The sequence below is a fragment of the Diabrotica virgifera genome, chromosome 7 (genome assembly GCF_917563875.1).
Source record: "Diabrotica virgifera virgifera chromosome 7, PGI_DIABVI_V3a".
Lineage (NCBI taxonomy): Eukaryota > Metazoa > Arthropoda > Insecta > Coleoptera > Chrysomelidae > Diabrotica > Diabrotica virgifera.
The window spans coordinates 57134119-57160807 of NC_065449.1; the positions used below are offsets into that span (position 1 = coordinate 57134119).

The window sequence follows — 26689 nt, forward strand, 5'->3', positions numbered from 1 at the left end:
CCAACCTCCGATTGGGAGACACCACAACCACAAGAAGAATAGAGATGAAAATTTAACAATTTTACAAATATAATAGAGTTCTGTATATCTATGACTAGTGTTTTAATAATGATAAAAATAAAAGTGGCTAAATTGGCTAAAACTAATAGGACCTACAAGCATATTGATCCGTTGAAGCGTTTAAGGCTTGAGTTGGCTCTTCCTGTCCAATACTACTTCTGTCCTCAGAAATGTTAGTTATACGATCCACATCATCAGTTAGATCCTCAGGAAGATCGCTCAAAAGGCTGTATATTTCTAAAAATAAATACATTAATAACACACTTATACTATATGCTTGACTAAGGTTTACCAACAAAATCAGTCTTTTCGTAGTGTCTTTGAATGTTTCTCCAATTTGGGCCAACTCCTAAGACCTGACAAAATTATAAATTAACTACTATAAACTTAATGGTACGAGCAATGGGATTTTTATAACTTTTGGTTAAATTTGCCCTTATTATTGTAGACTAGGGCACATAATATTAATTGAAACAGCGTCTATTTTTGGATGTGAGAGGTGGCATTCGGATTTTTGCAGAAAAAGGTAGGATTTCAATAATAATAAATGACGTATGTAAGCTACCTCTAAAATATGCCCGGAAAATTCGTAGAAAAAATATTTAAAAATTACTAAAAATATTGTTTTTTTTTCTATTTCTTTGATTATAACTTAAAAAAGATTCATTTTGGAGCAAAGTCGTAAAAAATAAAATAAAGGTAATTAAATTTTCTATGAGACACGACTGGTTAAAAATGTCTTAATTTAGTTCTGTCTGTTATTATTCAATGTTTTTCAACCATATAGATTGCACTTAGATCTTCATAATTCGCTTCGAAGCTTGTTATAATATACTTAGGCCCGGTACTTTATGTCTCCGTTAACAGCCGGTTAGTTAACCGGGGTTTAATTGGGACCTCTTTAGGGTCTCTTGCGTTGCAATAAATGCAATTGTAAGTATTATTATAATTATAAATAAGTATAATAATAATTATAAATGCATTTATTACAACGCAAGAGACCCTAAAGAGGTCCCGATTAAACCCCGGTTAACTAACCGGCTGTTAACGGAGACATAAAGTACCGGGCCTTCAACCGTCTACCAAATTTCATTAAAATCGACTTAATAGATTTTGCTTACCAAATAACTTTGCAATCTAATTTTATTTTTAAAAAGGTGAAATTTTTTAAAAACTTTTAGAACAAAAGCTAGACTATTTAGAAGTTTGCTAATTTTTTTACATATAAAGAGGCACTATACCTATCTAATACACTTTACATACAGAATTGAAATCGGATTATTTAGGCGGCTTCAGCCTCAGCAATGTTTTAAAGTTATAAACAATTTTTATGGCTTAAATACAAATGATATGTCATATCTAAGTAAATGTTATATTAAATTAAATTCAGAAAACGGCTCTGGAAAAGACTCGGCAAGACGCTTATTTTAAAAGGAAAAAATTAAACTGCGAGTAGTTCCTGAGACACAACTGGTCAAATTTGGCTGGTATTTGCGAAGAAATTATAAACAATAGGATGGTAATCTTTGAATAATTAACGCCATTACATTCTCCTTTTTATGCTTTTTATCCATACACATTTTCATATGTTCAAGACACTCATATCATAACATTATATTATAATAATAAAAACGATCGGTATTTTGCGATTATTTGGTATAAAAATACCAAAAATACCAAAAAAACTAAGTTGCAGACATTTGAATTTCAATCTTCAAATTCGGTATACGTATAAAAATAGAGCAATTTTCTTCATTATTTTTATATTCGAAGTAACTCGAGCAGAGCCACCTTAATAGATCAGTCCGGAGTAACCTAGTTGAGTCCCAGAATTTATAATCCGTATTTCTAATAGCCGAGTTGAGTCCCGAAGATGGGTAAATTGAGTCCCGTGTCTACCTGGGGCTTAGTCGGTGTACGTAATGATTTTTAGGAATTAGAAAACAATAATTTATTTTAGAGCATATAATTTTATTACAAAAATGTATACCTACAATATTTATAAAAAGCAATATAAGCTAGAATTACATGCTAAATCATTTATTTAACTATTCTCAATTTTTCACCTACACTTTTGAGGTAATCAAATTTTGATATTAATCTATTATTTAATTTTAAAATTTGTTCATCTACAAATTTTTTTAATGTCAGGGTTTGTGCAGAATAATTTTTTTTTTTACTTTTTTTGTACACTTCTAATTTTAACATACGTTTTACTTTGAAAGTCTATTAAAACTGTTAAAAATTGAAAAATATGAGGATGAGCAAAATAAAATGACGAGTTGAACCTGGAATGAAAACTCTCACATGCGTTCGTCGTCCGTTGTAAACTGCTTGACATCTCCGCCCATATTTCTGGCGGAAACTTTCGGAAGCCGATTCTGAGACATAATTATCGACCAGATAGTCCGCAAATTCTACTATTCTATGATTTTGTGGCTATATTGATGATGAAGCTTCAACAAAACAATCTCCTACATCTTCTGTGTTGAGAAATGGCATTCCAAAGCAGTATGTTAAATATTTTCCTACATCACTGTCTTTGTATAAGGATGTTAAACCTGAATTTTGCGCCACATGAAAAAAGAAAAAAACATCATTAGAATTACAACAGTATGACATATGGAAAATAAGTAAAAAACACCGGAAAACAAAAAGCATATATACACATCATCATCAAAAATACAATTCAAATACTCGTATGTTAAATATGACTACTTATCAGGACCAGGAAAATTACAACAACGTGGCATATGTGAAATCAGTAAAAAACACCAAAAAACAAAAAGTTTACATACACATCATCATCATCATCATCATCATCAAAAAAAAAGATTCAAATATGTCAAATATGACTACTTATCAAGACCAGGAAAACTACAACAGCGTGGCATATGGGAAATCAGTACGAAAAAAAAACAAAAAACAAAAAGCACACATACATATCATCATCATTCAAAAAAGGATTCAAATATGACTACTTACCAGGATTGTCCTAAATGGAATCGGCAGCCCTTCAATGAAACATTAGTCCAAACTTCAGCGACACTTTGCTGAATTGCTTCTTCAAAATCTGCAAATACCGTTCTTAAAGCGAGTTTTTTATTGCATTTCTCAACTTTTGTTCTGTTAGGTATTTAAGTGCCAGTGTATATGTATGTTTTTGTTTATTTGGCAATAAGAAGAAAACCAAAGGTATATAATGATCTTCTTTTAGACCATGGATGGAGAATATTTGCTTAAAAAACTTTGGGCAATATTCAAAAGTTCCATCTATATAAATGGTGTCCAAATCTGCTAAAAATTCTAAATTGCTGCTACAGGAAAACATAATAATTTGGTTTTCTATGTCGTTCACCATTAGAAAATCCTTGTTTTTGTTGGTTTTCACTGGAAATGTTTTTAATATATCATGAGTTTCCTCCATACTTTTTGGTAATTTAGGCAGAAGAGATCGTCGGGCGTTATAAATATTTTTTCGAACCAATGCCACGTCTTTGGTAGTCAAGGTACTAATATCTCCATTTCGTAATTCCTTTTGCAAAATTTTCATAGGTCTTTCACCGATGTCTTCTACGGCCTTTCGTTTTAAGGAGTTACTTAACATTTGACGGTTAAGTGCATCTTCGTTTAATTCGCTATGGTTGTGTTCATCCCGAATTTGTGTCACTACGTTGTCACCTTGGGTTTTTAAAAATGCTTTACATTTTTCTCTCGTCTGCGCACAACATATCCAACGCTTGTCGTTATTCTTTAAAGATTTGTGAAAACGATATTTGAAGCCATTTAACACAATCAATTGTTTTCCTTTGTCACTAAGAACAATTTTCACTGAACTCATTTTGGCAATCAACTTAACACCATATCGTATACAGATAGATCGCACCATACTAAATATTTTGTAGGATATTGCTTTTTTATATTTGATTACCATAAATGCATAACCAATAAAATCATTTCATTCCTTTATTGTTATTCCAGGTAATAACAATATTTCTAAATATGCTTAAGTACAAATTAGAAAGTACTTACAAATTAGAAAGCTATTAAAAGGTAATTAGAACGATTAGGATGCCCGGGACTCAATTCGACCATCTAAATATTTTGACCCTTAATTCAGGTATATGGGACTCAATTTACCTATGCCCGATCAGTCAAATCCCAGAATTAACGACTTGAATATAAATAATAAGCAAATAGCAGTAAATAATGGGGAAAGCGGACAAAACATAAACAAAATTTTAAACCAAAAACTGCATAGGAAAACCCTGAAATTAGTCTTCGCACCACCATCAGATATAAATCCCATTACCTTCTGCTCTATTACATATACAGGCAAGGTAGTAAACAAAAATTGCCAAACATAAAAAAAAATAAAGTCAAAGTTTTAAAGTTTTCAACCTAATAGAAATATTAAAAACATTGAAAAATATTAAAAATATTTCTAAAAGATATTTAATTGAAAACTTATTGGACCATTTTGCTGGTAACACCTTAATGGCTTCTAAACATTGCAAGCCAGATGGATGCTGAAGCGAAGAAGACAAGAGGGAATTCAAAAACTTACAATTCACGACCCCGTCTGTTCAGCTGGTAAATTCCAACGGAAGATGGGCCTAGTTACTCAAAGCAGTAAAACGAATATAAAATGAAATAAAAAAAAAATAAAAATGTATACCATTTTTATTCAGTTGCAATGTGAAGGCAAACTTGTCTTATTTTTCACTTAAGAGAGAGCGCAAATCAGCACTCTAAATCGACGATTTTCGACTCTATTTGTAGTCATCATCAGAGAGGCGTAGGTTTGCTGCTCTCTGCCACAAGTGACGAGAGCTTATCCCCGCATTGCAATTGACGTTTATGCAATGCGGGGATAAGCTCTCGGAGTTTCGTCACTTGGGGCAGAGAGCAGCAAACCTACGCCTCTCTGATGATGACTACAAATAGAGTCGAAAATCGTCGATTTAGAGTGCTGGTTTGCGCTCTCTCTTAAGTTAAAAATAAGACAAGTTTGCCTTCACATTGCAACTGAATAAAAATGGTATACATTTTTATTTCATTAAAAAAAAGAATTCAAAATAATACTAAATTGTAGTATGTTAATCTGAGTTAGAAATACAAAAAAAATTTCTCTGATGGCAAACAATTTGTTTGTTTTAAGATATGAAAATATCTGGCTAATTGGCTCGGCCAAGGCCATCAAACATAAAAAAAAAACAAATAGGGTCGTACTAAATAACAGTAATATCAAGATTCTATTTTTATAAAGTAGAGGAAGACCTAGAAGAAGATGGCTGGATGATGTAGAACAAAAAATAAGAGAAATGAATATGAAAGACTGGAAAGTTCAGTTCAAGGACAGAAAGAAATGGAAAAGAGGCACGACAACAGCAAAAACACAGAGCAAGTTATAAATCACAGAGACGTAATCCACCTCACACAAGAATAGGATTTTGAACCCCATGGCGTTAGCTATAAATATTAGGCATTGTAATTATTAATGAATGAGTGAATAAAAATACCATTCAAAACATTTTGTACATACCTATATTCCTATATACTTACTCTAGCGTGAATTCCATCTGGTAATAAATCTATTAAATATTCATTGGCAGTTATGTGATGGATAACTCTGGCGCTAATAACTATTTCACCTGCAGAACTTTTCGATTCAGCTGCTTTAATATCATCTATGGGTTGTCCTACTGTAAGATAATGCGAATTGTTTTCATCGCCGACTATAGAAAATAATAAATGGCCACATGATACTGCCAGTTTCACTAAAAATATATTTAGTTACAATAAAATGTTGAACAAGGAATAAAATGGATAACAACTGTATTTAACAAAATATACGTAACTGGGAAAATACCCCTAAGCTTGTTAAAGTCGATCTTCGTAACTTTACCCAAAAAAGTAAATGCCAAAACATGTGAAGACTACAGAACAATTAGCTTAATGAGCCACTTACTCAAAACGTTAATGAAAGTGATACACGGCAGAATATATAAAAAATGCGAAGAACAGGTATCATGGACGCAGTTTGGATTCCTCGATGCCTTAGGCACCTGAGAGGCTCTATTCGCTGTCCAAGTGCTTATGCAAAGAGGCAGGGATGTTGACTGTGACGTGTATATTTGTTTTATCGACTACAAAAAGGCGTTTGATAGAGTAAAGCATGATAAACTCATAAATATCTTGAAAAAAGCGGGAGTAGATGATAGAGATTTGAGAATTATATATAATTTGTATTACAACCAAACTGCCAATATTAAAGTGGATGACCAATTGACAGAGGCAGTCTCCATAGATAGAGGAGTGAGGCAAGAATGCATCCTGTCCCCGGTGCTGTTTAATATATACTCTGAATGTATCTTCGAGCAAGCGCTGGGAGAACTACAGGAAGGCGTATTATATTCAATGGAGTGCGTCTGAACAACATTAGATATGCCGATGACGCTGTAGTTTTTGCAGACAGTCTAGATGGTTTGCAAAGAATAATGTCGCGCATATCAGATATAAGTAGAGAATACGGACTTGATCTCAATACGAAAAAAACAAAGTACATGGTAGTCAGTAAGCGCGAAATATTAAATACACAGCTTTTGATTAACCAAAAACTAATTGACAGGGTCGACAGCTACACATACCTTGGTACCAACATAAACAGCCAGTGGGACCGCTCAAGTGAAATAAAACAACGCATAGGAAAAGCGAGATCAGCATTCATAATAATGAAGTCTCTTTTCAGAAGTCATGATTTATTTCTTGCTACCAAAATCTCTAGCATCAGATGCTATGGACACTTTCCGAGGCTTCTTTGAGAAAACTCGAGGCATTCGAGATGTGGTGTTATAGGCGCATTTTGAGAATTTCGTGGGTGGATCGTGTGACTAATGTTGAGGTTCTACGTAGAATGGGCAAGGAATGCGAAATTATTAACACAATCAAAAAGCGCAAACTAGAATATCTTGGCCATGTTATGAGGAATGAACAGAGATATGGCTTGTTGCAACTCAATCTTCAAGGCAAGGTATTTGGAAAGAAAGGACCTGGGAGAAGAAGAACATCTTAACTTTAAAACCTGAGAAAGTGGTTTAATACATCGACAACCAGACTATTCAGAATAGCAGCAAGCAAAGAAAGCAAAAAAATAATAAGAAAAGAAAGTTGATTAATAGCAAGCTGAAAATTTGTTAATAGCTTAACGGTGTCTAGTCGGACAAACTTATGGATATATGGGAACACTGGAGCAGGAGAAGTGTTAACGGTGGAACAGGTTAAAAATTTGAAACGTCAGACTACGAAAACGTCAGATGTATTTTGTCGGACAGAACTTCCAATTGATTTGTTGCCCTTTCATTAAAGTCTCATGCAAAACTCAGACTGGTGTTTATTACCAACTGGACATTTCAATAAGTGGACCACGAAGAACATATCTAATGACAGGAATCATGTTGGTTAGTAATAGCAGTCTGTTTTTTGCATGAGAGTTTAATGAAAGGGTAACAAATCAACTGGAAGTTCTGTCCGATAAAATATATCTGACGTTTTCGTAGTCTGACGTTCCAAATTTTTAACTTGTTCCACAATTAAAACTTAATTAACAATTAAAAAATAATAGTAAACTAAATCATGCCTATACAAGGAAATAGGTACTTCAGAAATCATTCCTTGTATCGGCATCATTTAGTTTAGTGTTACCGGTGCCTGATGATGCTGTGCATATTGTAGACAGCGAAACCAGTCATCCGGAGTAAATAATAAATTGATTGTGAGGACGTCTCTTAATTTATTTCATTTAGTTACATTATTTAACATTAGTTGATAATAAGCCTATAAAATGCAATGTAAAAAGTACAAAGAAACTCCGCAAAAAGTAGTGAACCAGATTTCAGAGGAAACCACATTGTTTGGCAAAAAACTTTTTTTTTATTTATTTATTTGTAATCAAAAACGCAAATTCTATGAACGAATGTGCAAACTAAACACACTCGTCTTAAATTTTCTAGGAGTTGATGAGAACCTCTCCATAGTTCAGGGCGTAAGCGCAAAATTTCGTGCCAATGTGTTTTAAATGCATTCGCTTTTTTTTTCGAATCCTGAGAAAACAAATACGTATTTTTGAAAAGTTTAAAGGCAGAATTAAAAATTGCATTATTACCGAGGGCCGAAAGTTCCTGAAAACTTCTAAAATGTTTATTTTAATAAGTTATATGGACGAAAAAAAAGAGAAAATTTAGTGTGATTTTTAATTGCAAATATCTCATTCAAAAGAAACTTTTTGGTTATTTTAAGAGACTTTCGGCCCTCGATAATAATGTGATGTTTCATTCTGCGTTCCAACTTTTCAAAAATAATTACATATTAGTTTTCTCAGGATTCGAAAAAAATGAATAATGCATTTAAAACACATTGGCGCGGAATTTTGCGCCTACGCCATTTAAGATAAAGCGCCATATCGCTTTCAATCATCCCAATGGAGATAATACGTAAGGAAGAATAAGATTTACTTATTTATTACCATTAATTATAGCAGCCTTCTTTAGTTGTATATCTAATACTGCAATAAGTTAAAAATTACCTCTAACGACAACGTCGACATCTGTTAGATATGTTCCATAAGTCTTTTGTATAACTAGAGCACAATCCAACGCTTCATGGACTGCATCTCGCAATGATAGATGTTCTGTTTCTTTCCACATAGCTATAAAAGCATCACCAGAAAACTTTAAAACGTCGCCGCTATGGGACAAAATTTCTTGAACCATTGCTCCAATATACGAATTTAGAACTTGGGTCAAGCGAGAGGGGCCACCTTTGCCAGTTGTGTTATACTTTTCACAGAGATCGGTAAATCCTTAAACACAAATTATTTCTAATAATAATTTTCTAAACAACTATCTACAAGTAAAAATATTAAAAGCATGTAGTCCCCAGTACACCAAATGTACATCAAATGAACTTTTCAGAGTAGCCGTCTCTAAAGTCCGAATAGCTACGATGATTGCCGACCTCCGTCACGGAGATGGCACTTGAAGAAGACATTACCATTATCGAATGTTTCTCAGCTTTAGACGTTAGCTTAAGCTGAGAGCTAGTTGACTTCAGTCATAATTATACGTATGGCGTTAACATGACATAAAGTAAAAACTGATTGAACACAATAAAGCAAATGTAAATGGAAACAGTTAAAGTACAACAGTAACAGTACAGTAGAGCGTCGATTATACGAACTAATTGGGGGACATGGGTGTTCGGAAAACCGATTTGTTCGGATAATCGAACTATATTGAGATTGTCATACATATTTATCCACAAGTTAATAAAAACCATATTTATATAACTGTATATTTGTTTATACCTTGATAATGACAAATAGCAATTAAACAAAAAAGTGCAGTCTTTGCAACAACATATTTTTGGATACACAATTGAAAAAAATTGAAGATATTTTAAGCGTTAATTACTAACGCTTGCTCAGTACTCGAGTGCGGTTCGCGGGAGTCGGGAGTTCGGATAACCGGTCGTTCGGTTGAGCGACGTTCGGATAATCGACGCTCTACTGTAGTTTTCTTAATTCAAAATTAAATTATTTATCAAGAATAATTTTTTGTAGTATGATTTGACGTCACGACTATCTCGGCCCAAGGTTCGATAAAGCGCAGTTGCCACACTTACCTCAATGTGTATTACCTCTCAGGCAACCAAATAACGTTTACAAAACGTTGAAAAGACGTCATATTTATCACCAAACCACGTCAGTTTATCACGTTTTTTCGACGTCTAAAGTCACGTGAATTTGTCTCACCACAATTGAAGTCATTTTTATTACGTTTTAAATACGTAATATCAAAAACGTAGATTTTGACGTCGTTTTTTAGATTTATTTTTCATTTTATGGTTTAAAAAATACACAATTCTTATGATGAACATTGTTGGTAATGCAATTTTTCCATTAAACTGTTTTAAATTTAGCCCATAGGCTAAAAGTAAAACCAAATGGAAGACTCTCTAAAATGCATAGAATTATAATACCCTAAATGCACTTTATGTAGTTACTGTGTCAAAACTGAGACAGCATATAAACTAATAATTTATTAACAAATGGACCACGTTATGTAATAACGGATTAACAGCCAAAAGTCCAAAATCGAGATAATAGTGCCATCTTGCAGCTAGGGTGCAAATCTATGTATAAAAATATGTTTTTTGTAAAAAAAATTTAAAAAAAGCTGTTTTTAAATGCCTGTATTAAGCGACATTTTTTATTTTATTAAAAAAAATCTCACACTAGGATTTGTAATATCGAACTAAACGCCAATAATGGTACATAATCCACTGTCATAAACAAAAATCCGCATCTTTTTAAGTGTAATAACGAATCAAGCGCCACGAATAGTCGGTTAATTCTTTATTACAAAACATAACATATTTACTAACGTTTAAGATATCGAATTAAAAGACATCTTTTGTCAGGTAACATCAGATTAAGCGCCAAATATGTCTCTTAATCCGGTATTCGGATTTTAACTCATGCATATCTTAAAAAATCATTAACGAATTAAGCGACATTTGATCGAATAACATTTAAAATATAATTTATTTTTAAAAAATTTTAAACACATGTCAGTACACATAAATATGAAACATGTCAGTACTATATTTTAGAAATAGTACCAAAAACAAATTTAAAATCTTTAAACCGATTTATCTCAAAACTACATTTTGGCGCTTAATCCATTATTACAAAACGCGGTCCAAATTATCCAGCATATCTTAATTTAACGCTGTCCATTAAATCAAAAAGGATGATGAACAACTCATAGTCGGGAATACCTGTATGCAGTAGTACATAAAAGCATCATTTTCTTCACCATCTCATAGCTAATCATGTAGACTGCAAAAGCAATCTTAGAAGGCTAAAAATTAATTTAATTAAACTCGATAACACACAATTAAAGGTTTTCAAGGAGAATTATTGCATTACTGCATTAAACTAACTCACCTGAGCAAAAACTAATAAAAATCCCTTAACACGTTTCTTCAACTAAATATCTAAATGAACAGTTTTATTATACCACACAAAGCACGTAAACAATAAATGAAAAATTTCTTATGACAATTTAAACAAATATAAGCTTTAAGTCTTTAAGCTCCTCCCAATTTTGTGACGTCAGACTTAGGCTGTCTGAAATTAAACGTTTTTTAAACGTATTTTAACGTCATTAATCTTACGTAATTATAATCACCTACAAAATACGTCTATATGACGTAATTTTCAAACACGTGTATATATCCAACCAAAAACTGACGTTTCCTCGACGTAATTGACGTCACTTGGTTGCCTGGGCTATATTCACCTGAAAGATTTACGCACAAGTTTCCCACCTTTATACGTCTGTGACAGGAGTATTTTATAAAATTCTACTGTCACAGTGACAGTTGTCATACTCGTCTGATACGTCTAAAGGTGGGAAAATATGTAATTTAATGTTATTTTAGACGTTTATAAAGATAATTTCCACCTCCACTAGTTTCATCTCTTTTTGTTTTGCAACGTATTATGTTTTCCATCTTTTGTATTTTGACAACGAAACCCGATTTGGGCTTCGAAACGTTAATAAAATCATTTTTTGAGCTATTTTGCCGATTATTAGCGCGCTCATCACTGTATACACATCAACGTTCGTTTTACGTTATGTTTTGACTTAATTTGTTTGAAAATTAATCGTGACACATGGGAACAGTTATAGCGGACGAACAATATAATATAATATATTACCAGAAACATCTCCAAATAGTAAACAGGCGTCTAAATCTTTCATAGAATAATCTCCAATATTATATATTATTTCGTCTGGGACTAACGATGCCATAATCCTCACGTGTCTTTCAACATAATTGTCTTCGTTAGTTTCACCTCTTCTTTTCACTGTAATCGAAGGTGTAGTTCTTCTTTTCCTAAACTCTTCTGCTTCTGCACTTTGAATTATAGATGATTTGAGTGCCCACAAATATTCTGTGTGAGGTCCATGGGCTAAAAATGTAGGTACTCGTTACTATTCTTAGTTTCTAGTAAATCACATATTATATAGTAAAGTGTAAGAAAACTTTTTTTAAATAAATTATGATATACATACATATTTACCAAACTTTTAAACGGAGTAATAATATCAGAACTCATAAGTAGATTTATAAGTAAATTGTTTAAATGATGAAATGATAAAATAGACTTCCTATAGGTACTCTCACATATAAATTGTGATAATTTAAAGTCAATTCTTATTATAAGACGACAATGGAAGAAAAATTGCAATGGAATGGGACTACCGATCTACGAGATACGATACTCTACACGCTGCACTATGCAGATGACCAAATTGTAATTGCACAGGACAAGAAATATCATGAATATATGGCAAGTAAACTAATAGAGGAATATAGAAAATGGAGTCTGGAGGTGAATACCAAAAAAACACAATATCTATGCATAGGAAGTGAAGAAACGGAGAACCTAAATCTGGATCAGGAGACAACTACAAGCTGCAATGAATACATATATCAGGAAATAAAACTAATTAGTATAAGACGAAACGAATAAAATATTAAAGAAAGGATAGTACAGGGACAACAGGTGATAGAAGCCCTGAATTCGGTACTGTGGCAAAAAATATATGAACAAAAAATAAAAAACGAATTTACAACACAATAATAAAACCAGTGTTACCCTATGGAGATGAAGTCTGGCAATTAACCAAAATGTACAAAGATAAATTACTAACCACTGAGATGGATTTTTGGAGAAGGCCAGCAAAAAGATCTATGTAGACTATTAGAACACATAAGAAACGACGACATTAGACAACAAATGGAAATAGAAAGAACAATCATATATGACATCGAAAGACAACAGCCAGTTTGGTACGGACACGTAAGACGAATGGACTAAAGGAGAATCCCCAAAAAAGTGTTAGAATGGACCCCTACAGAAAAACGAAAACGAGGAAGACCAGCAACTACATAAAGGGCATCTCCAAGGCGATGTAGGAAAGAAATTAAGAGAGAAAGACTGCCACAATAGAAAGGAGCGATTAGGAAGGGAAAGCGATTTAATTTTTGTATTTTAATTGTCATCTTTAGGAGGGCAATAATTAGTCTATTATGATTACGTGGTATCTAAAAAAAATCTGTTATCTTGTATTACTGATCTCAGCAAAAGGTGCGCAAAGGTGACACTTCAGATAAATTGACAGAGAGATATTGAGAGTTTATTAAATTGGATTGATGCATGAATAGGTACCAATGAACTGTCAATACGGATGGAATGGCCCTGTCCCATTCAAATATAGGGCTTTTCATCGATTGTCATTTGTTTCGAGCTTCTGTCATATGTCGTATAATCTGTGTATATTATAATAATATTAATATACACGGATTATACGACATATGACAGAAGCTCGAAACAAATGACTGTGAATGAAAAGCCCTATTGAAGCGAGATTGCCACCAACATACAAGAGAGAGGTTCTAGAGAGAAACAGACAAGGTGCTGGAGAATTTGACAGGCCGTGTAATTTGAGTTGCCTATATAAATGGACCCGATTGAATCAGTATTGACAGTTCGTTGAATGGACCTCATATTTTAATTTTCAGGGCTGATTGGTAGTACATATTTCAAAATTTAAATACTTTTTTATATTTACAGAGTAAACAAAGTACAGAGTACCATACTTGGTGTTTAAATCAGTTTAAATACTTTTCAGAATTGTTATTTGTATTTATCAAAACAAATACCTACTTTCCTAAGGTATTTGGGAGTTAAATAATTTTAAAACTATTTAAATACTAAATTAGTGACTGTTTTGTATAAAGTGAAGAAGTAGTCCTTGATTATGTTTTTATGTTACTTTTATATTTAGAATTTTACTTTTATATTTCCCAGATTTAAGTTGATATAGGCAACTCAAATTACACGGCCTGTCAAAGTTTCCAGCACCTTGTCTGTCTCTCTCTAGGACCTCTCTCTTGTATCGTGGCTGCATTAATTGTCTTCCTGCCTATTCCATCCGTATTGACAGTTCATTGATAGGTACACATTCACCCATTAATGATCTCACTGCTTAAAATTGCGTCTCCTTTCTAATATAGTTATTATATTTTAAAATCATTACAATAAATTTTACTTACGATTATTATCCATAATATGAAATTAATTTATATAAGAAATATTAAATTATTAATCTTTGGTAATTATAAGGTAAAATATATTGTACTAAAACCATAATGACAACTGTCAATATGAAGTAACTTTTCATAACGATACAAAAAAATCGAATAAAAAATTGCATGACAAATGTGATGACAAATAGCCAGTGGCGACGCGTGACTTTTTCTAAAGTGTTATCAAAATCAGATGCAAAAAATCTTATTTAAAAAATGAAGATATGGATAAATGTATATACATATAGCTTCAATCGTTGACTGATAAATATACTGGAAGATACGAAACTAAATGAGCGTTTATGTACGACACCAGTGGTTTTAGAAATAGATGGCGTTAGCAGCTTTCTAGGTACGAGATTGAATTTACCTGAGACAACGATGAGGCGTATTCAGGTAGCTTTGGTTATCGGAATTTGGGGTCGGTCGGGTCGATCGGTTTATAATAAAAATTATTTATTTCTTTTGATGCAATTAAATTTGAGTTCTCATTCAACGATAACAATGGCAATCTTTAAAATAATTATTGGAATGTACCTATGTATTACTTTCTAAACTCGTTTTTAAATTAGCAAGAATAATTGTAGTTGTAATTTGTCTTTTAATTTGAATTCTTGAAACAAATCATTGAATATTCTAAAGTTTAACAAAAATGAATAACCATTTTCAATTTCGTTACAGCCGAACCATATTCCAGTCCAATCAGAGAGTGCTGCAAGCACCTCTACCGGTTTCGAAACTTATTAGTCTCTCATCAGGAGGCACATATGCTGCTCTCCCTGATCCAACCAAAACAAACCCCAGCGTGCAGTCCCGAATTGCAACGAACGAAATGGCATAGATGCCCTAGCGGCAACTGCTAGCAAAAGACTAAGTTTTCACTCTAATGGCATACAACATATCCCACCAGAATGAAAACAATGGGAACCTTCTCTGGTTACACCTCCGAGGCTTCTACAATTTGCAAGCCATACGGATGCTGAGACTAAGGAAGATGAGGGAATTCTACAATTTACAATTCACGTCACATCTGCTCAGCGCGGTAAAGTTCCAACGAGACTGGTTCCCTTCATACTCCACACAGAGTAAATGTAAAACAAAAATGAATAACCATTTTCAATTTCGTTGCAAAACGAAAATACAGCCGAACCATATTCCAGTCCAATCAGAGAGTGCTGCAAGCACCTCTACCGGTTTCGAAACTTATTAGTCTCTCATCAGGAGGCACATATGCTGCTCTCCCTGATCCAACCAAAACAAACCCCAGCGTGCAGTCCCGAATTGCAACGAACGAAATGGCATAGATGCCCTAGCGGCAACTGCTAGCAAAAGACTAAGTTTTCACTCTAATGGCATACAACATATCCCACCAGAATGAAAACAATGGGAACCTTCTCTGGTTACACCTCCGAGGCTTCTACAATTTGCAAGCCATACGGATGCTGAGACTAAGGAAGATGAGGGAATTCTACAATTTACAATTCACGTCACATCTGCTCAGCGCGGTAAAGTTCCAACGAGACTGGTTCCCTTCATACTCCACACAGAGTAAATGTAAAACAAAAATGAATAACCATTTTCAATTTCGTTGCAAAACGAAAATACAGCCGAACCATATTCCAGTCCAATCAGAGAGTGCTGCAAGCACCTCTACCGGTTTCGAAACTTATTAGTCTCTCATCAGGAGGCACATATGCTGCTCTCCCTGATCCAACCAAAACAAACCCCAGCGTGCAGTCCCGAATTGCAACGAACGAAATGGCATAGATGCCCTAGCGGCAACTGCTAGCAAAAGACTAAGTTTTCACTCTAATGGCATACAACATATCCCACCAGAATGAAAACAATGGGAACCTTCTCTGGTTACACCTCCGAGGCTTCTACAATTTGCAAGCCATACGGATGCTGAGACTAAGGAAGATGAGGGAATTCTACAATTTACAATTCACGTCACATCTGCTCAGCGCGGTAAAGTTCCAACGAGACTGGTTCCCTTCATACTCCACACAGAGTAAATGTAAAACAAAAATGAATAACCATTTTCAATTTCGTTGCAAAACGAAAATACAGCCGAACCATATTCCAGTCCAATCAGAGAGTGCTGCAAGCACCTCTACCGGTTTCGAAACTTATTAGTCTCTCATCAGGAGGCACATATGCTGCTCTCCCTGATCCAACCAAAACAAACCCCAGCGTGCAGTCCCGAATTGCAACGAACGAAATGGCATAGATGCCCTAGCGGCAACTGCTAGCAAAAGACTAAGTTTTCACTCTAATGGCATACAACATATCCCACCAGAATGAAAACAATGGGAACCTTCTCTGGTTACACCTCCGAGGCTTCTACAATTTGCAAGCCATACGGATGCTGAGACTAAGGAAGATGAGGGAATTCTACAATTTACAATTCACGTCACATCTGCTCAGCGCGGTAAAGTTCCAACGAGACTGGTTCCCTTCATACTCCACACAGAGTAAATGTAAAACAAAAATGAATAACCATTTTCAATTTCGTTGCAAAACGAAAATACAGCCGAACCATATTCCAGTCCAATCAGAGAGTGCTGCAAGCACCTCTACCGGTTTCGAAACTTATTAGTCTCTCATCAGGAGGCACATATGCTGCTCTCCCTGATCCAACCAAAACAAACCCCAGCGTGCAGTCCCGAATTGCAACGAACGAAATGGCATAGATGCCCTAGCGGCAACTGCTAGCAAAAGACTAAGTTTTCACTCTAATGGCATACAACATATCCCACCAGAATGAAAACAATGGGAACCTTCTCTGGTTACACCTCCGAGGCTTCTACAATTTGCAAGCCATACGGATGCTGAGACTAAGGAAGATGAGGGAATTCTACAATTTACAATTCACGTCACATCTGCTCAGAGCGGTAAAGTTCCAACGAGACTGGTTCCCTTCATACTCCACACAGAGTAAATGTAAAACAAAAATGAATAACCATTTTCAATTTCGTTGCAAAACGAAAATACAGCCGAACCATATTCCAGTCCAATCAGAGAGTGCTGCAAGCACCTCTACCGGTTTCGAAACTTATTAGTCTCTCATCAGGAGGCACATATGCTGCTCTCCCTTTCATTCTGGTGGGATATGTTGTATGCCATTAGAGTGAAAACTTAGTCTTTTGCTAGCAGTTGCCGCTAGGGCATCTATGCCATTTCGTTCGTTGCAATTCGGGACTGCACGCTGGGGTTTGTTTTGGTTGGATCAGGGAGAGCAGCATATGTGCCTCCTGATGAGAGACTAATAAGTTTCGAAACCGGTAGAGGTGCTTGCAGCACTCTCTGATTGGACTGGAATATGGTTCGGCTGTATTTTCGTTTTGCAACGAAATTGAAAATGGTTATTCATTTTTGTTTTACATTTACTCTGTGTGGAGTATGAAGGGAACCAGTCTCGTTGGAACTTTACCGCGCTGAGCAGATGTGACGTGAATTGTAAATTGTAGAATTCCCTCATCTTCCTTAGTCTCAGCATCCGTATGGCTTGCAAATTGTAGAAGCCTCGGAGGTGTAACCAGAGAAGGTTCCCATTGTTTTCATTCTGGTGGGATATGTTGTATGCCATTAGAGTGAAAACTTAGTCTTTTGCTAGCAGTTGCCGCTAGGGCATCTATGCCATTTCGTTCGTTGCAATTCGGGACTGCACGCTGGGGTTTGTTTTGGTTGGATCAGGGAGAGCAGCATATGTGCCTCCTGATGAGAGACTAATAAGTTTCGAAACCGGTAGAGGTGCTTGCAGCACTCTCTGATTGGACTGGAATATGGTTCGGCTGTATTTTCGTTTTGCAACGAAATTGAAAATGGTTATTCATTTTTGTTTTACATTTACTCTGTGTGGAGTATGAAGGGAACCAGTCTCGTTGGAACTTTACCGCGCTGAGCAGATGTGACGTGAATTGTAAATTGTAGAATTCCCTCATCTTCCTTAGTCTCAGCATCCGTATGGCTTGCAAATTGTAGAAGCCTCGGAGGTGTAACCAGAGAAGGTTCCCATTGTTTTCATTCTGGTGGGATATGTTGTATGCCATTAGAGTGAAAACTTAGTCTTTTGCTAGCAGTTGCCGCTAGGGCATCTATGCCATTTCGTTCGTTGCAATTCGGGACTGCACGCTGGGGTTTGTTTTGGTTGGATCAGGGAGAGCAGCATATGTGCCTCCTGATGAGAGACTAATAAGTTTCGAAACCGGTAGAGGTGCTTGCAGCACTCTCTGATTGGACTGGAATATGGTTCGGCTGTATTTTCGTTTTGCAACGAAATTGAAAATGGTTATTCATTTTTGTTTTACATTTACTCTGTGTGGAGTATGAAGGGAACCAGTCTCGTTGGAACTTTACCGCGCTGAGCAGATGTGACGTGAATTGTAAATTGTAGAATTCCCTCATCTTCCTTAGTCTCAGCATCCGTATGGCTTGCAAATTGTAGAAGCCTCGGAGGTGTAACCAGAGAAGGTTCCCATTGTTTTCATTCTGGTGGGATATGTTGTATGCCATTAGAGTGAAAACTTAGTCTTTTGCTAGCAGTTGCCGCTAGGGCATCTATGCCATTTCGTTCGTTGCAATTCGGGACTGCACGCTGGGGTTTGTTTTGGTTGGATCAGGGAGAGCAGCATATGTGTCTCCTGATGAGAGACTAATAAGTTTCGAAACCGGTAGAGGTGCTTGCAGCACTCTCTGATTGGACTGGAATATGGTTCGGCTGTATTTTCGTTTTGCAACGAAATTGAAAATGGTTATTCATTTTTGTTTTACATTTACTCTGTGTGGAGTATGAAGGGAACCAGTCTCGTTGGAACTTTACCGCGCTGAGCAGATGTGACGTGAATTGTAAATTGTAGAATTCCCTCATCTTCCTTAGTCTCAGCATCCGTATGGCTTGCAAATTGTAGAAGCCTCGGAGGTGTAACCAGAGAAGGTTCCCATTGTTTTCATTCTGGTGGGATATGTTGTATGCCATTAGAGTGAAAACTTAGTCTTTTGCTAGCAGTTGCCGCTAGGGCATCTATGCCATTTCGTTCGTTGCAATTCGGGACTGCACGCTGGGGTTTGTTTTGGTTGGATCAGGGAGAGCAGCATATGTGCCTCCTGATGAGAGACTAATAAGTTTCGAAACCGGTAGAGGTGCTTGCAGCACTCTCTGATTGGACTGGAATATGGTTCGGCTGTATTTTCGTTTTGCAACGAAATTGAAAATGGTTATTCATTTTTGTTTTACATTTACTCTGTGTGGAGTATGAAGGGAACCAGTCTCGTTGGAACTTTACCGCGCTGAGCAGATGTGACGTGAATTGTAAATTGTAGAATTCCCTCATCTTCCTTAGTCTCAGCATCCGTATGGCTTGCAAATTGTAGAAGCCTCGGAGGTGTAACCAGAGAAGGTTCCCATTGTTTTCATTCTGGTGGGATATGTTGTATGCCATTAGAGTGAAAACTTAGTCTTTTGCTAGCAGTTGCCGCTAGGGCATCTATGCCATTTCGTTCGTTGCAATTCGGGACTGCACGCTGGGGTTTGTTTTGGTTGGATCAGGGAGAGCAGCATATGTGCCTCCTGATGAGAGACTAATAAGTTTCGAAACCGGTAGAGGTGCTTGCAGCACTCTCTGATTGGACTGGAATATGGTTCGGCTGTATTTTCGTTTTGCAACGAAATTGAAAATGGTTATTCATTTTTGTTTTACATTTACTCTGTGTGGAGTATGAAGGGAACCAGTCTCGTTGGAACTTTACCGCGCTGAGCAGATGTGACGTGAATTGTAAATTGTAGAATTCCCTCATCTTCCTTAGTCTCAGCATCCGTATGGCTTGCAAATTGTAGAAGCCTCGGAGGTGTAACCAGAGAAGGTTCCCATTGTTTTCATTCTGGTGGGATATGTTGTATGCCATTAGAGTGAAAACTTAGTCTTTTGCTAGCAGTTGCCGCTAGGGCATCTATGCCATTTCGTTCGTTGCAATTCGGGACTGCACGCTGGGGTTTGTTTTGGTTGGATCAGGGAGAGCAGCATATGTGCCTCCTGATGAGAGACTAATAAGTTTCGAAACCGGTAGAGGTGCTTGCAGCACTCTCTGATTGGACTGGAATATGGTTCGGCTGTATTTTCGTTTTGCAACGAAATTGAAAATGGTTATTCATTTTTGTTTTACATTTACTCTGTGTGGAGTATGAAGGGAACCAGTCTCGTTGGAACTTTACCGCGCTGAGCAGATGTGACGTGAATTGTAAATTGTAGAATTCCCTCATCTTCCTTAGTCTCAGCATCCGTATGGCTTGCAAATTGTAGAAGCCTCGGAGGTGTAACCAGAGAAGGTTCCCATTGTTTTCATTCTGGTGGGATATGTTGTATGCCATTAGAGTGAAAACTTAGTCTTTTGCTAGCAGTTGCCGCTAGGGCATCTATGCCATTTCGTTCGTTGCAATTCGGGACTGCACGCTGGGGTTTGTTTTGGTTGGATCAGGGAGAGCAGCATATGTGTCTCCTGATGAGAGACTAATAAGTTTCGAAACCGGTAGAGGTGCTTGCAGCACTCTCTGATTGGACTGGAATATGGTTCGGCTGTATTTTCGTTTTGCAACGAAATTGAAAATGGTTATTCATTTTTGTTTTACATTTACTCTGTGTGGAGTATGAAGGGAACCAGTCTCGTTGGAACTTTACCGCGCTGAGCAGATGTGACGTGAATTGTAAATTGTAGAATTCCCTCATCTTCCTTAGTCTCAGCATCCGTATGGCTTGCAAATTGTAGAAGCCTCGGAGGTGTAACCAGAGAAGGTTCCCATTGTTTTCATTCTGGTGGGATATGTTGTATGCCATTAGAGTGAAAACTTAGTCTTATTCTAAAGTTTATTTAATAATTTTATATAACAATATAATTGATTTAATAAAAAATTTATTTAACGAGAAAAATACTCACTGGGTGATTTTAGATATTGTACATTTCTTATTTGCCTCATAATCTCGATAAAAGATTAGGTAGTTATTTTCGTTAATTACAGTCTCTTCTGATGATTGTATATTTTGTTTGGAGATATTGCAACCGTAATATCGACTTAGTAACCCGCTCGGCCACTTTAAACTCTTCGAGAGAAAAATGGTAAGGACTCGTAAATTGTTGCAATCGCGATTTCCTACAATTTCTTCCGAGTTTTTTCGTGCGGTCGATATTCTCCGAGTTAGGGGGAAAATAGTGACTAAGTATAATTATTGAATTATTTATTATTAACTTTACTTCTTAAAGGTGCCGTGCATTTCTGCGTAGGCGTCCACCATGCATTGTATTGTCAGGTGAGATATTAGATAGTCACGATTACATTATTCTATTAAGAGAAATTTCATTAATATCATTTGGCGAATATTACCCAGCCATGACATATTTTTCTAGACCTCTCTTACCCTCTATGTTTCCTTCGAGTTCCAGTTGCCGACAAGTATATCGTTCTCCTCGCAATATGGCCCTAAGTATGTCCATGATATTTTAAGCATTCGGTGCAGGCACCTCATTTCAAAGACTTCAAGTTTGTTAGTGGAGCTGGCCTTTATTATCCATGCTTTCATTCCATACAAGAGAACAAGCCAAACGTAACATTTTAGCGTATTGTATCTCAGGTTGAAACCCAAATTTCAGTGAACAGTCATAAGAGTTTGGAAGTCGATATCCCATTGTTTATGAGAGATATTTTTCATTAAGTTGAGCCCGTTTGAGCTGACAGTCGGAGTGAGTGTATATTGTCTTATCAAGATAGACGATTATCCAGTTTTATTCCCAAGAAGTTAATCAATTCTGAATAATTTATTGTAAACTCTTTAGGAACTACTTATTAACTTTTGCTCTCAGAACGAATTTCGAATAAACAATACGTTCTTCAGACACAAAGATCAACAAAAATATACATTCAAAAATACAAGAGCACACAGATCCGATATTGATTATATATTGACAAACAGAAACATCCATCATTCTCAAGTACTAGACATAAGATGTTTAAGTGCAGCTAATATCGGAAGTGATCACAACCTAGTACTTGGAAAAATCAGAACACATCTACAAAAAAAAAACAGGAAAAAAGACCCTATTGAATGTGAGACAAGAATAAAGGTAGAACAGCTACAAGACTTGTCAACACGAGATCTATACCAGAGAAGACTGCAAAAAGTACTGAACGAAAACTACATAACACCAGATGAAGACATAGAAGAAAGTTGGAGGAAGATTAGAGATAATATCAAAATATCAGCAACGGACGCACTTGGAGAACGTAAGATAAGTAAACATATACGAAAGAAAAGGAGAACACCATGGATCTGTGAAGAAATAAAAATAAAATGCCAAGAAAATCTAGCTAAAATACAAATTCAAAAGAACGAGACAAACATATGAAGAATATAAAATACTCTGTTACGCGGATGACACCGTGTTAGTAGCAGAGTGCGAAAACGACCTACAAAGATTACTGAACGAATGAACGAAAAGAAATGAATATGAAAATATCAGCCCGAAAAACAAAAAGCTTAATAATATCCAAAGAACCAATAAGATGCAAATTGGACTTAGACAATAAAAGAAAATACCTGGGAATTAATCTATCAGCCGACAATAATACCGAAGAAGAGGTTAAATACTAATAATTAAAGCCAGTAGAACGGCCGGATGCCTAAACGACACAATTTCGAAAAACAAACACCTTAGAGTGGAAACAAAGGACCGAATATATAAGTCATTTGACTGAAGTTATTAGACCAATTATGACTTACACTGCCGAAACAAGACCAGATGCAAGCAAAATACAAAGACGTCTGGAGACCAACAAAATGAAGATCTTAAGAAGGATTGCTGGAAAAGGACTACGGGACAGGGTAAGAAGTGAGGAAATCAGATGCATATATGTGGGATAGACAATATAAATACCTGGGTAAAGAATAGAAAAGAAGAGTGAAATCAACACATAAGCAGGATGTCTGAATCAAGGATAATAAGAATAGCCAGGGACAAGTCACCGTTAGGCCGAAGAGGTATAGGACGTCCAAGGAAAAGATGTAATGACAATTTAGGGACAGAATGAAAGGCACCGTTGAAGAAAAACAGGCAGTACTGCCTATATAAAAGAAAAAGTAGAAGAAATTCTTTAGGCAGATTTTTGGTAGTATAATGTGCTTCTTTGGAGTTTTACTGAAGATTATTGTTTTCGTTTTAGTGGGAGAAAATTCTAGGCCAGCAGTGTTTGACCAATTCTCTAATTTCTAAATGACTAGTGGGTTAAGTGATTTAGCGATGTCATTGATGGCAATAAGGAAAAGTGCAACGAGTAGACCATTGAGGAATGTCGTTTAATTGGATTTTTGAGTCTTAGGCAAGCCGCACACCAAAGAAACATGAAACGAAAAACATGAAACATGAAACGTGAAACATGTTTCATGAAAATAAAACACTGCTAAACAAATCTCAAAGTTCGCCTACCAATGAAACGAGTGTGATTCATGCTCATGACACATTTTTATTTTCGGAGAGTTTCATAAATGGCCCAACGTATATTTGTTTAGCAGTGTTTTATTTCTATGAAACATAATTTACGTTTCATGTTTCTTTGATGTGCGGCCTGCCTAAAAGAACGTTATCTATTCGAATAAGTTTCGTCTATATAGGAAATTACTAATAAATTTTATATTTCCTTGAATTGACCAACTTCATAGAATTCTTATATCTAATCCCCAAATGGCACGCGTTATAAAATATAATAAAAGATAGCCATAAGCCAAACATGGCATTGGCAAACGTGGCCAAACACGAGAAAATGCATTTTTTTAACGTTTTCCGATTTTGAACTTTGAAATTCTATTTTCTTCAACCTCGTTTTGATTTTTGTATTTTTCACGCGTAGTACCGATCGTTTTTATTATTATACATAATTATAATATGTCATGTGTCTATTTTATATAAGCGTCCTGCCGCGTGATGTCCAATACCGTTTTCTTAATTTATATTAATTTTATACTTTCCGAGATATTCTATTTGTTTTTAGGTCAAAAAATTGTTTTTAACTTTAAAACATTGCTGAGGCCGGTCAAATAGTCCAATTTGTGAGTGCCTAGATGTGCTCAAAATACGAAAATCATAGTTCATATTCTGGTGTATCATATCATATAAATCATATTCTGGTGTATCATAATTATTCTTGTTAATATTGTAATCGTCAATTTTTAATTAAGGGAAATCCGAGGAAGACATGATGGACCAAAGCCGTGATATATGTAGGCGAAAAGAGAGGCAGGACTATAATACTCTGGGCTAATTAGCAAAATACAAGGAAAAGTTATTTACCATCAATTTTATTGCTGGAATCGAATCTTATGATTGTATAGGTATGCAAAGTCCGCAGATAGTGTGCTACTTTTTTTATAAACAAATTTTTGCTCTATAACTTCAAAGATTTTAACTTTACACCAAAAACACCCAAATAAAAATTCACCGCAAATAAATTCTGCATAGAGACGAGTTTTTCCCGATTTACTTCGACGAAAATTTTCTCCGGAAAATGCGGATTTTTCCAACAAAATCTTTAATTTTCAACTAAAATTTTAGATAAGTAATTGTTTATCAATAATTAAATAACTTGGTAATCTAAAAGCTCTTTTCATATAGATTATAATTCTAACAATTGAATTGTTAATTAAAAATTTACGGTCGCTATAATAACGACAATAGTTATTGTACTGTTATAAATTATAAACAATTTTTTGGCTTATATACAAACAGAATATCTCGGGAAATATTAAATTAAATTTAATCATGAAAACGGTATTGAAAAAAAGCGGCAGGACGCTTCTTTTAAAAGAAAAAACGTTTAATTGCGATGAGTGGTTCCTGAGATACAACAGGTCAAAGTTGACCAGCATTTACGGCAAAGATATAAACAATAGGATCATAATTTTCGAACCATCACCTTTTCATTTCGGTCCTCTTTCTCCACACCAATTTTCATATCTTTAAAATACTCATAACATATATTATTATAATAAAAACTATCGATATTACGAGTGAAAATTGCCAAAAATAACAAAATTCTAATCAAAAATTAGGTTGGAGAAAATGTAATCTCAAAGTTCAAAATCGGATTACGTTAAAAAAATTCATTTTCTCGGCTTCCCATGGAGCAATTTTCTTCATTCTTTTTTTGTTCCCAAGTAACTCGAGTAGAGCCATCTAACTATCGCATTATTAAATGTCAAAGTGGCTTTTGTCTTTTTAAAAAATTTTTTAATTTGTTTAAATAAAAATTGTTTAAATAATTATACAGCATTCAAATGAGAATATTTCTATTTTTAACGTTAAAAGGTACACTTTTAGTAAGTTTATCTAAAAAAGTCTACAACTGGAAAAAATATGTAGGTTCCGTTCTTATAAATAAATTAATCTATTATAACAAAACCAAAGCAAGTTTTACATTTAATAATGCGGTAGTTAGATGGCTCCACTCGAGTTACTTGGGAACAAAAAAAAAATGAAGAAAATTGCTCAATGGGAAGTCGAGAAAATGCATTTTTTTAACGTATGCCGATTTTGAACTTTGAGATTACATTTTCTCCAACCTAATTTTTGATTGGAATTTTGCTATTTTTGGCAATTTTCATTCGTAATATCGATAGTTTTTATTATAATAATATATGTTATGATTATTTTAAAGATATGAAAATTGGTGTGGAGAAAGAGGACCAAAATGAAAAGGTGACGGTTTAAAAATTATGATCCTATTGTTTATATCTTTGCCGTAAATGCTGGTCAACTTTGACCGGTTGTATCTCAGGAACCACTCGTGAACGTTTTTTCTTTTAAAAGAAACATCCTACCTCTTTCTTTTTCAATACCGTTTTCATGATTAAATTTAATTTAATATTTCCCGAGATATTCTATTTGTATATAAGCCAAAAAATTGTTTATAATTTTAAAATACTCCTGAGGCCGCTTAACTATTTCAATTTTAATTCAGTAAAGTACATTAGATAGGTACAGTGTCTTTTTATACAAGAATCATAGTTATTATTATGTACAGTAACTATTGTCGGTATTATAGTGACCGTAAATTTTTAATTAACAATTCAATTGTTGCTAAACTGTTCATTAAATTTCCATCGACTTCTGGAATTGTAATCTATATAAAAAGAGCTTTTATATTACCAAGTTATTTAATTATTGATAAACAATTACTGATCTAAAATTTTAGTTGAAAATTAAAGATTTTGTTGGAAAAATCCGCATTTTCCTGGGAAAACTTTTGTCGAAGTAAATCGGAAAATACAGGTCTCTATGCAAAATTTAATTACGGTGAATTTTTACTTGGGTGTTTTTGGTGTAAAGTTAAAATCTTTGAAGTTATAGAGCAAAAATTTGTTTATAA

General features: G+C 35.0%; 1 protein-coding gene across 1 annotated transcript in view; it reads right to left on the bottom strand.

Moving 5' to 3' along the window:
- Nucleotides 1-21768, bottom strand: part of LOC114330859 (adenylate cyclase type 10-like) — a 124716-nt gene extending 102948 nt beyond the window's left edge. Inside the window, exons 1-6 of the mRNA XM_050656847.1 lie at nt 21693-21768; nt 11846-12100; nt 8645-8920; nt 5626-5840; nt 353-416; nt 157-297 (exon numbers count right to left, since the gene is read on the bottom strand). Of these exons, the coding sequence (XP_050512804.1) occupies nt 157-297; nt 353-416; nt 5626-5840; nt 8645-8920; nt 11846-12100; nt 21693-21768 (1027 nt within the window). The remainder of the gene's footprint in view (nt 1-156; nt 298-352; nt 417-5625; nt 5841-8644; nt 8921-11845; nt 12101-21692) is intronic.
- Between the last annotated feature and the right edge of the window lie 4921 nt (nt 21769-26689).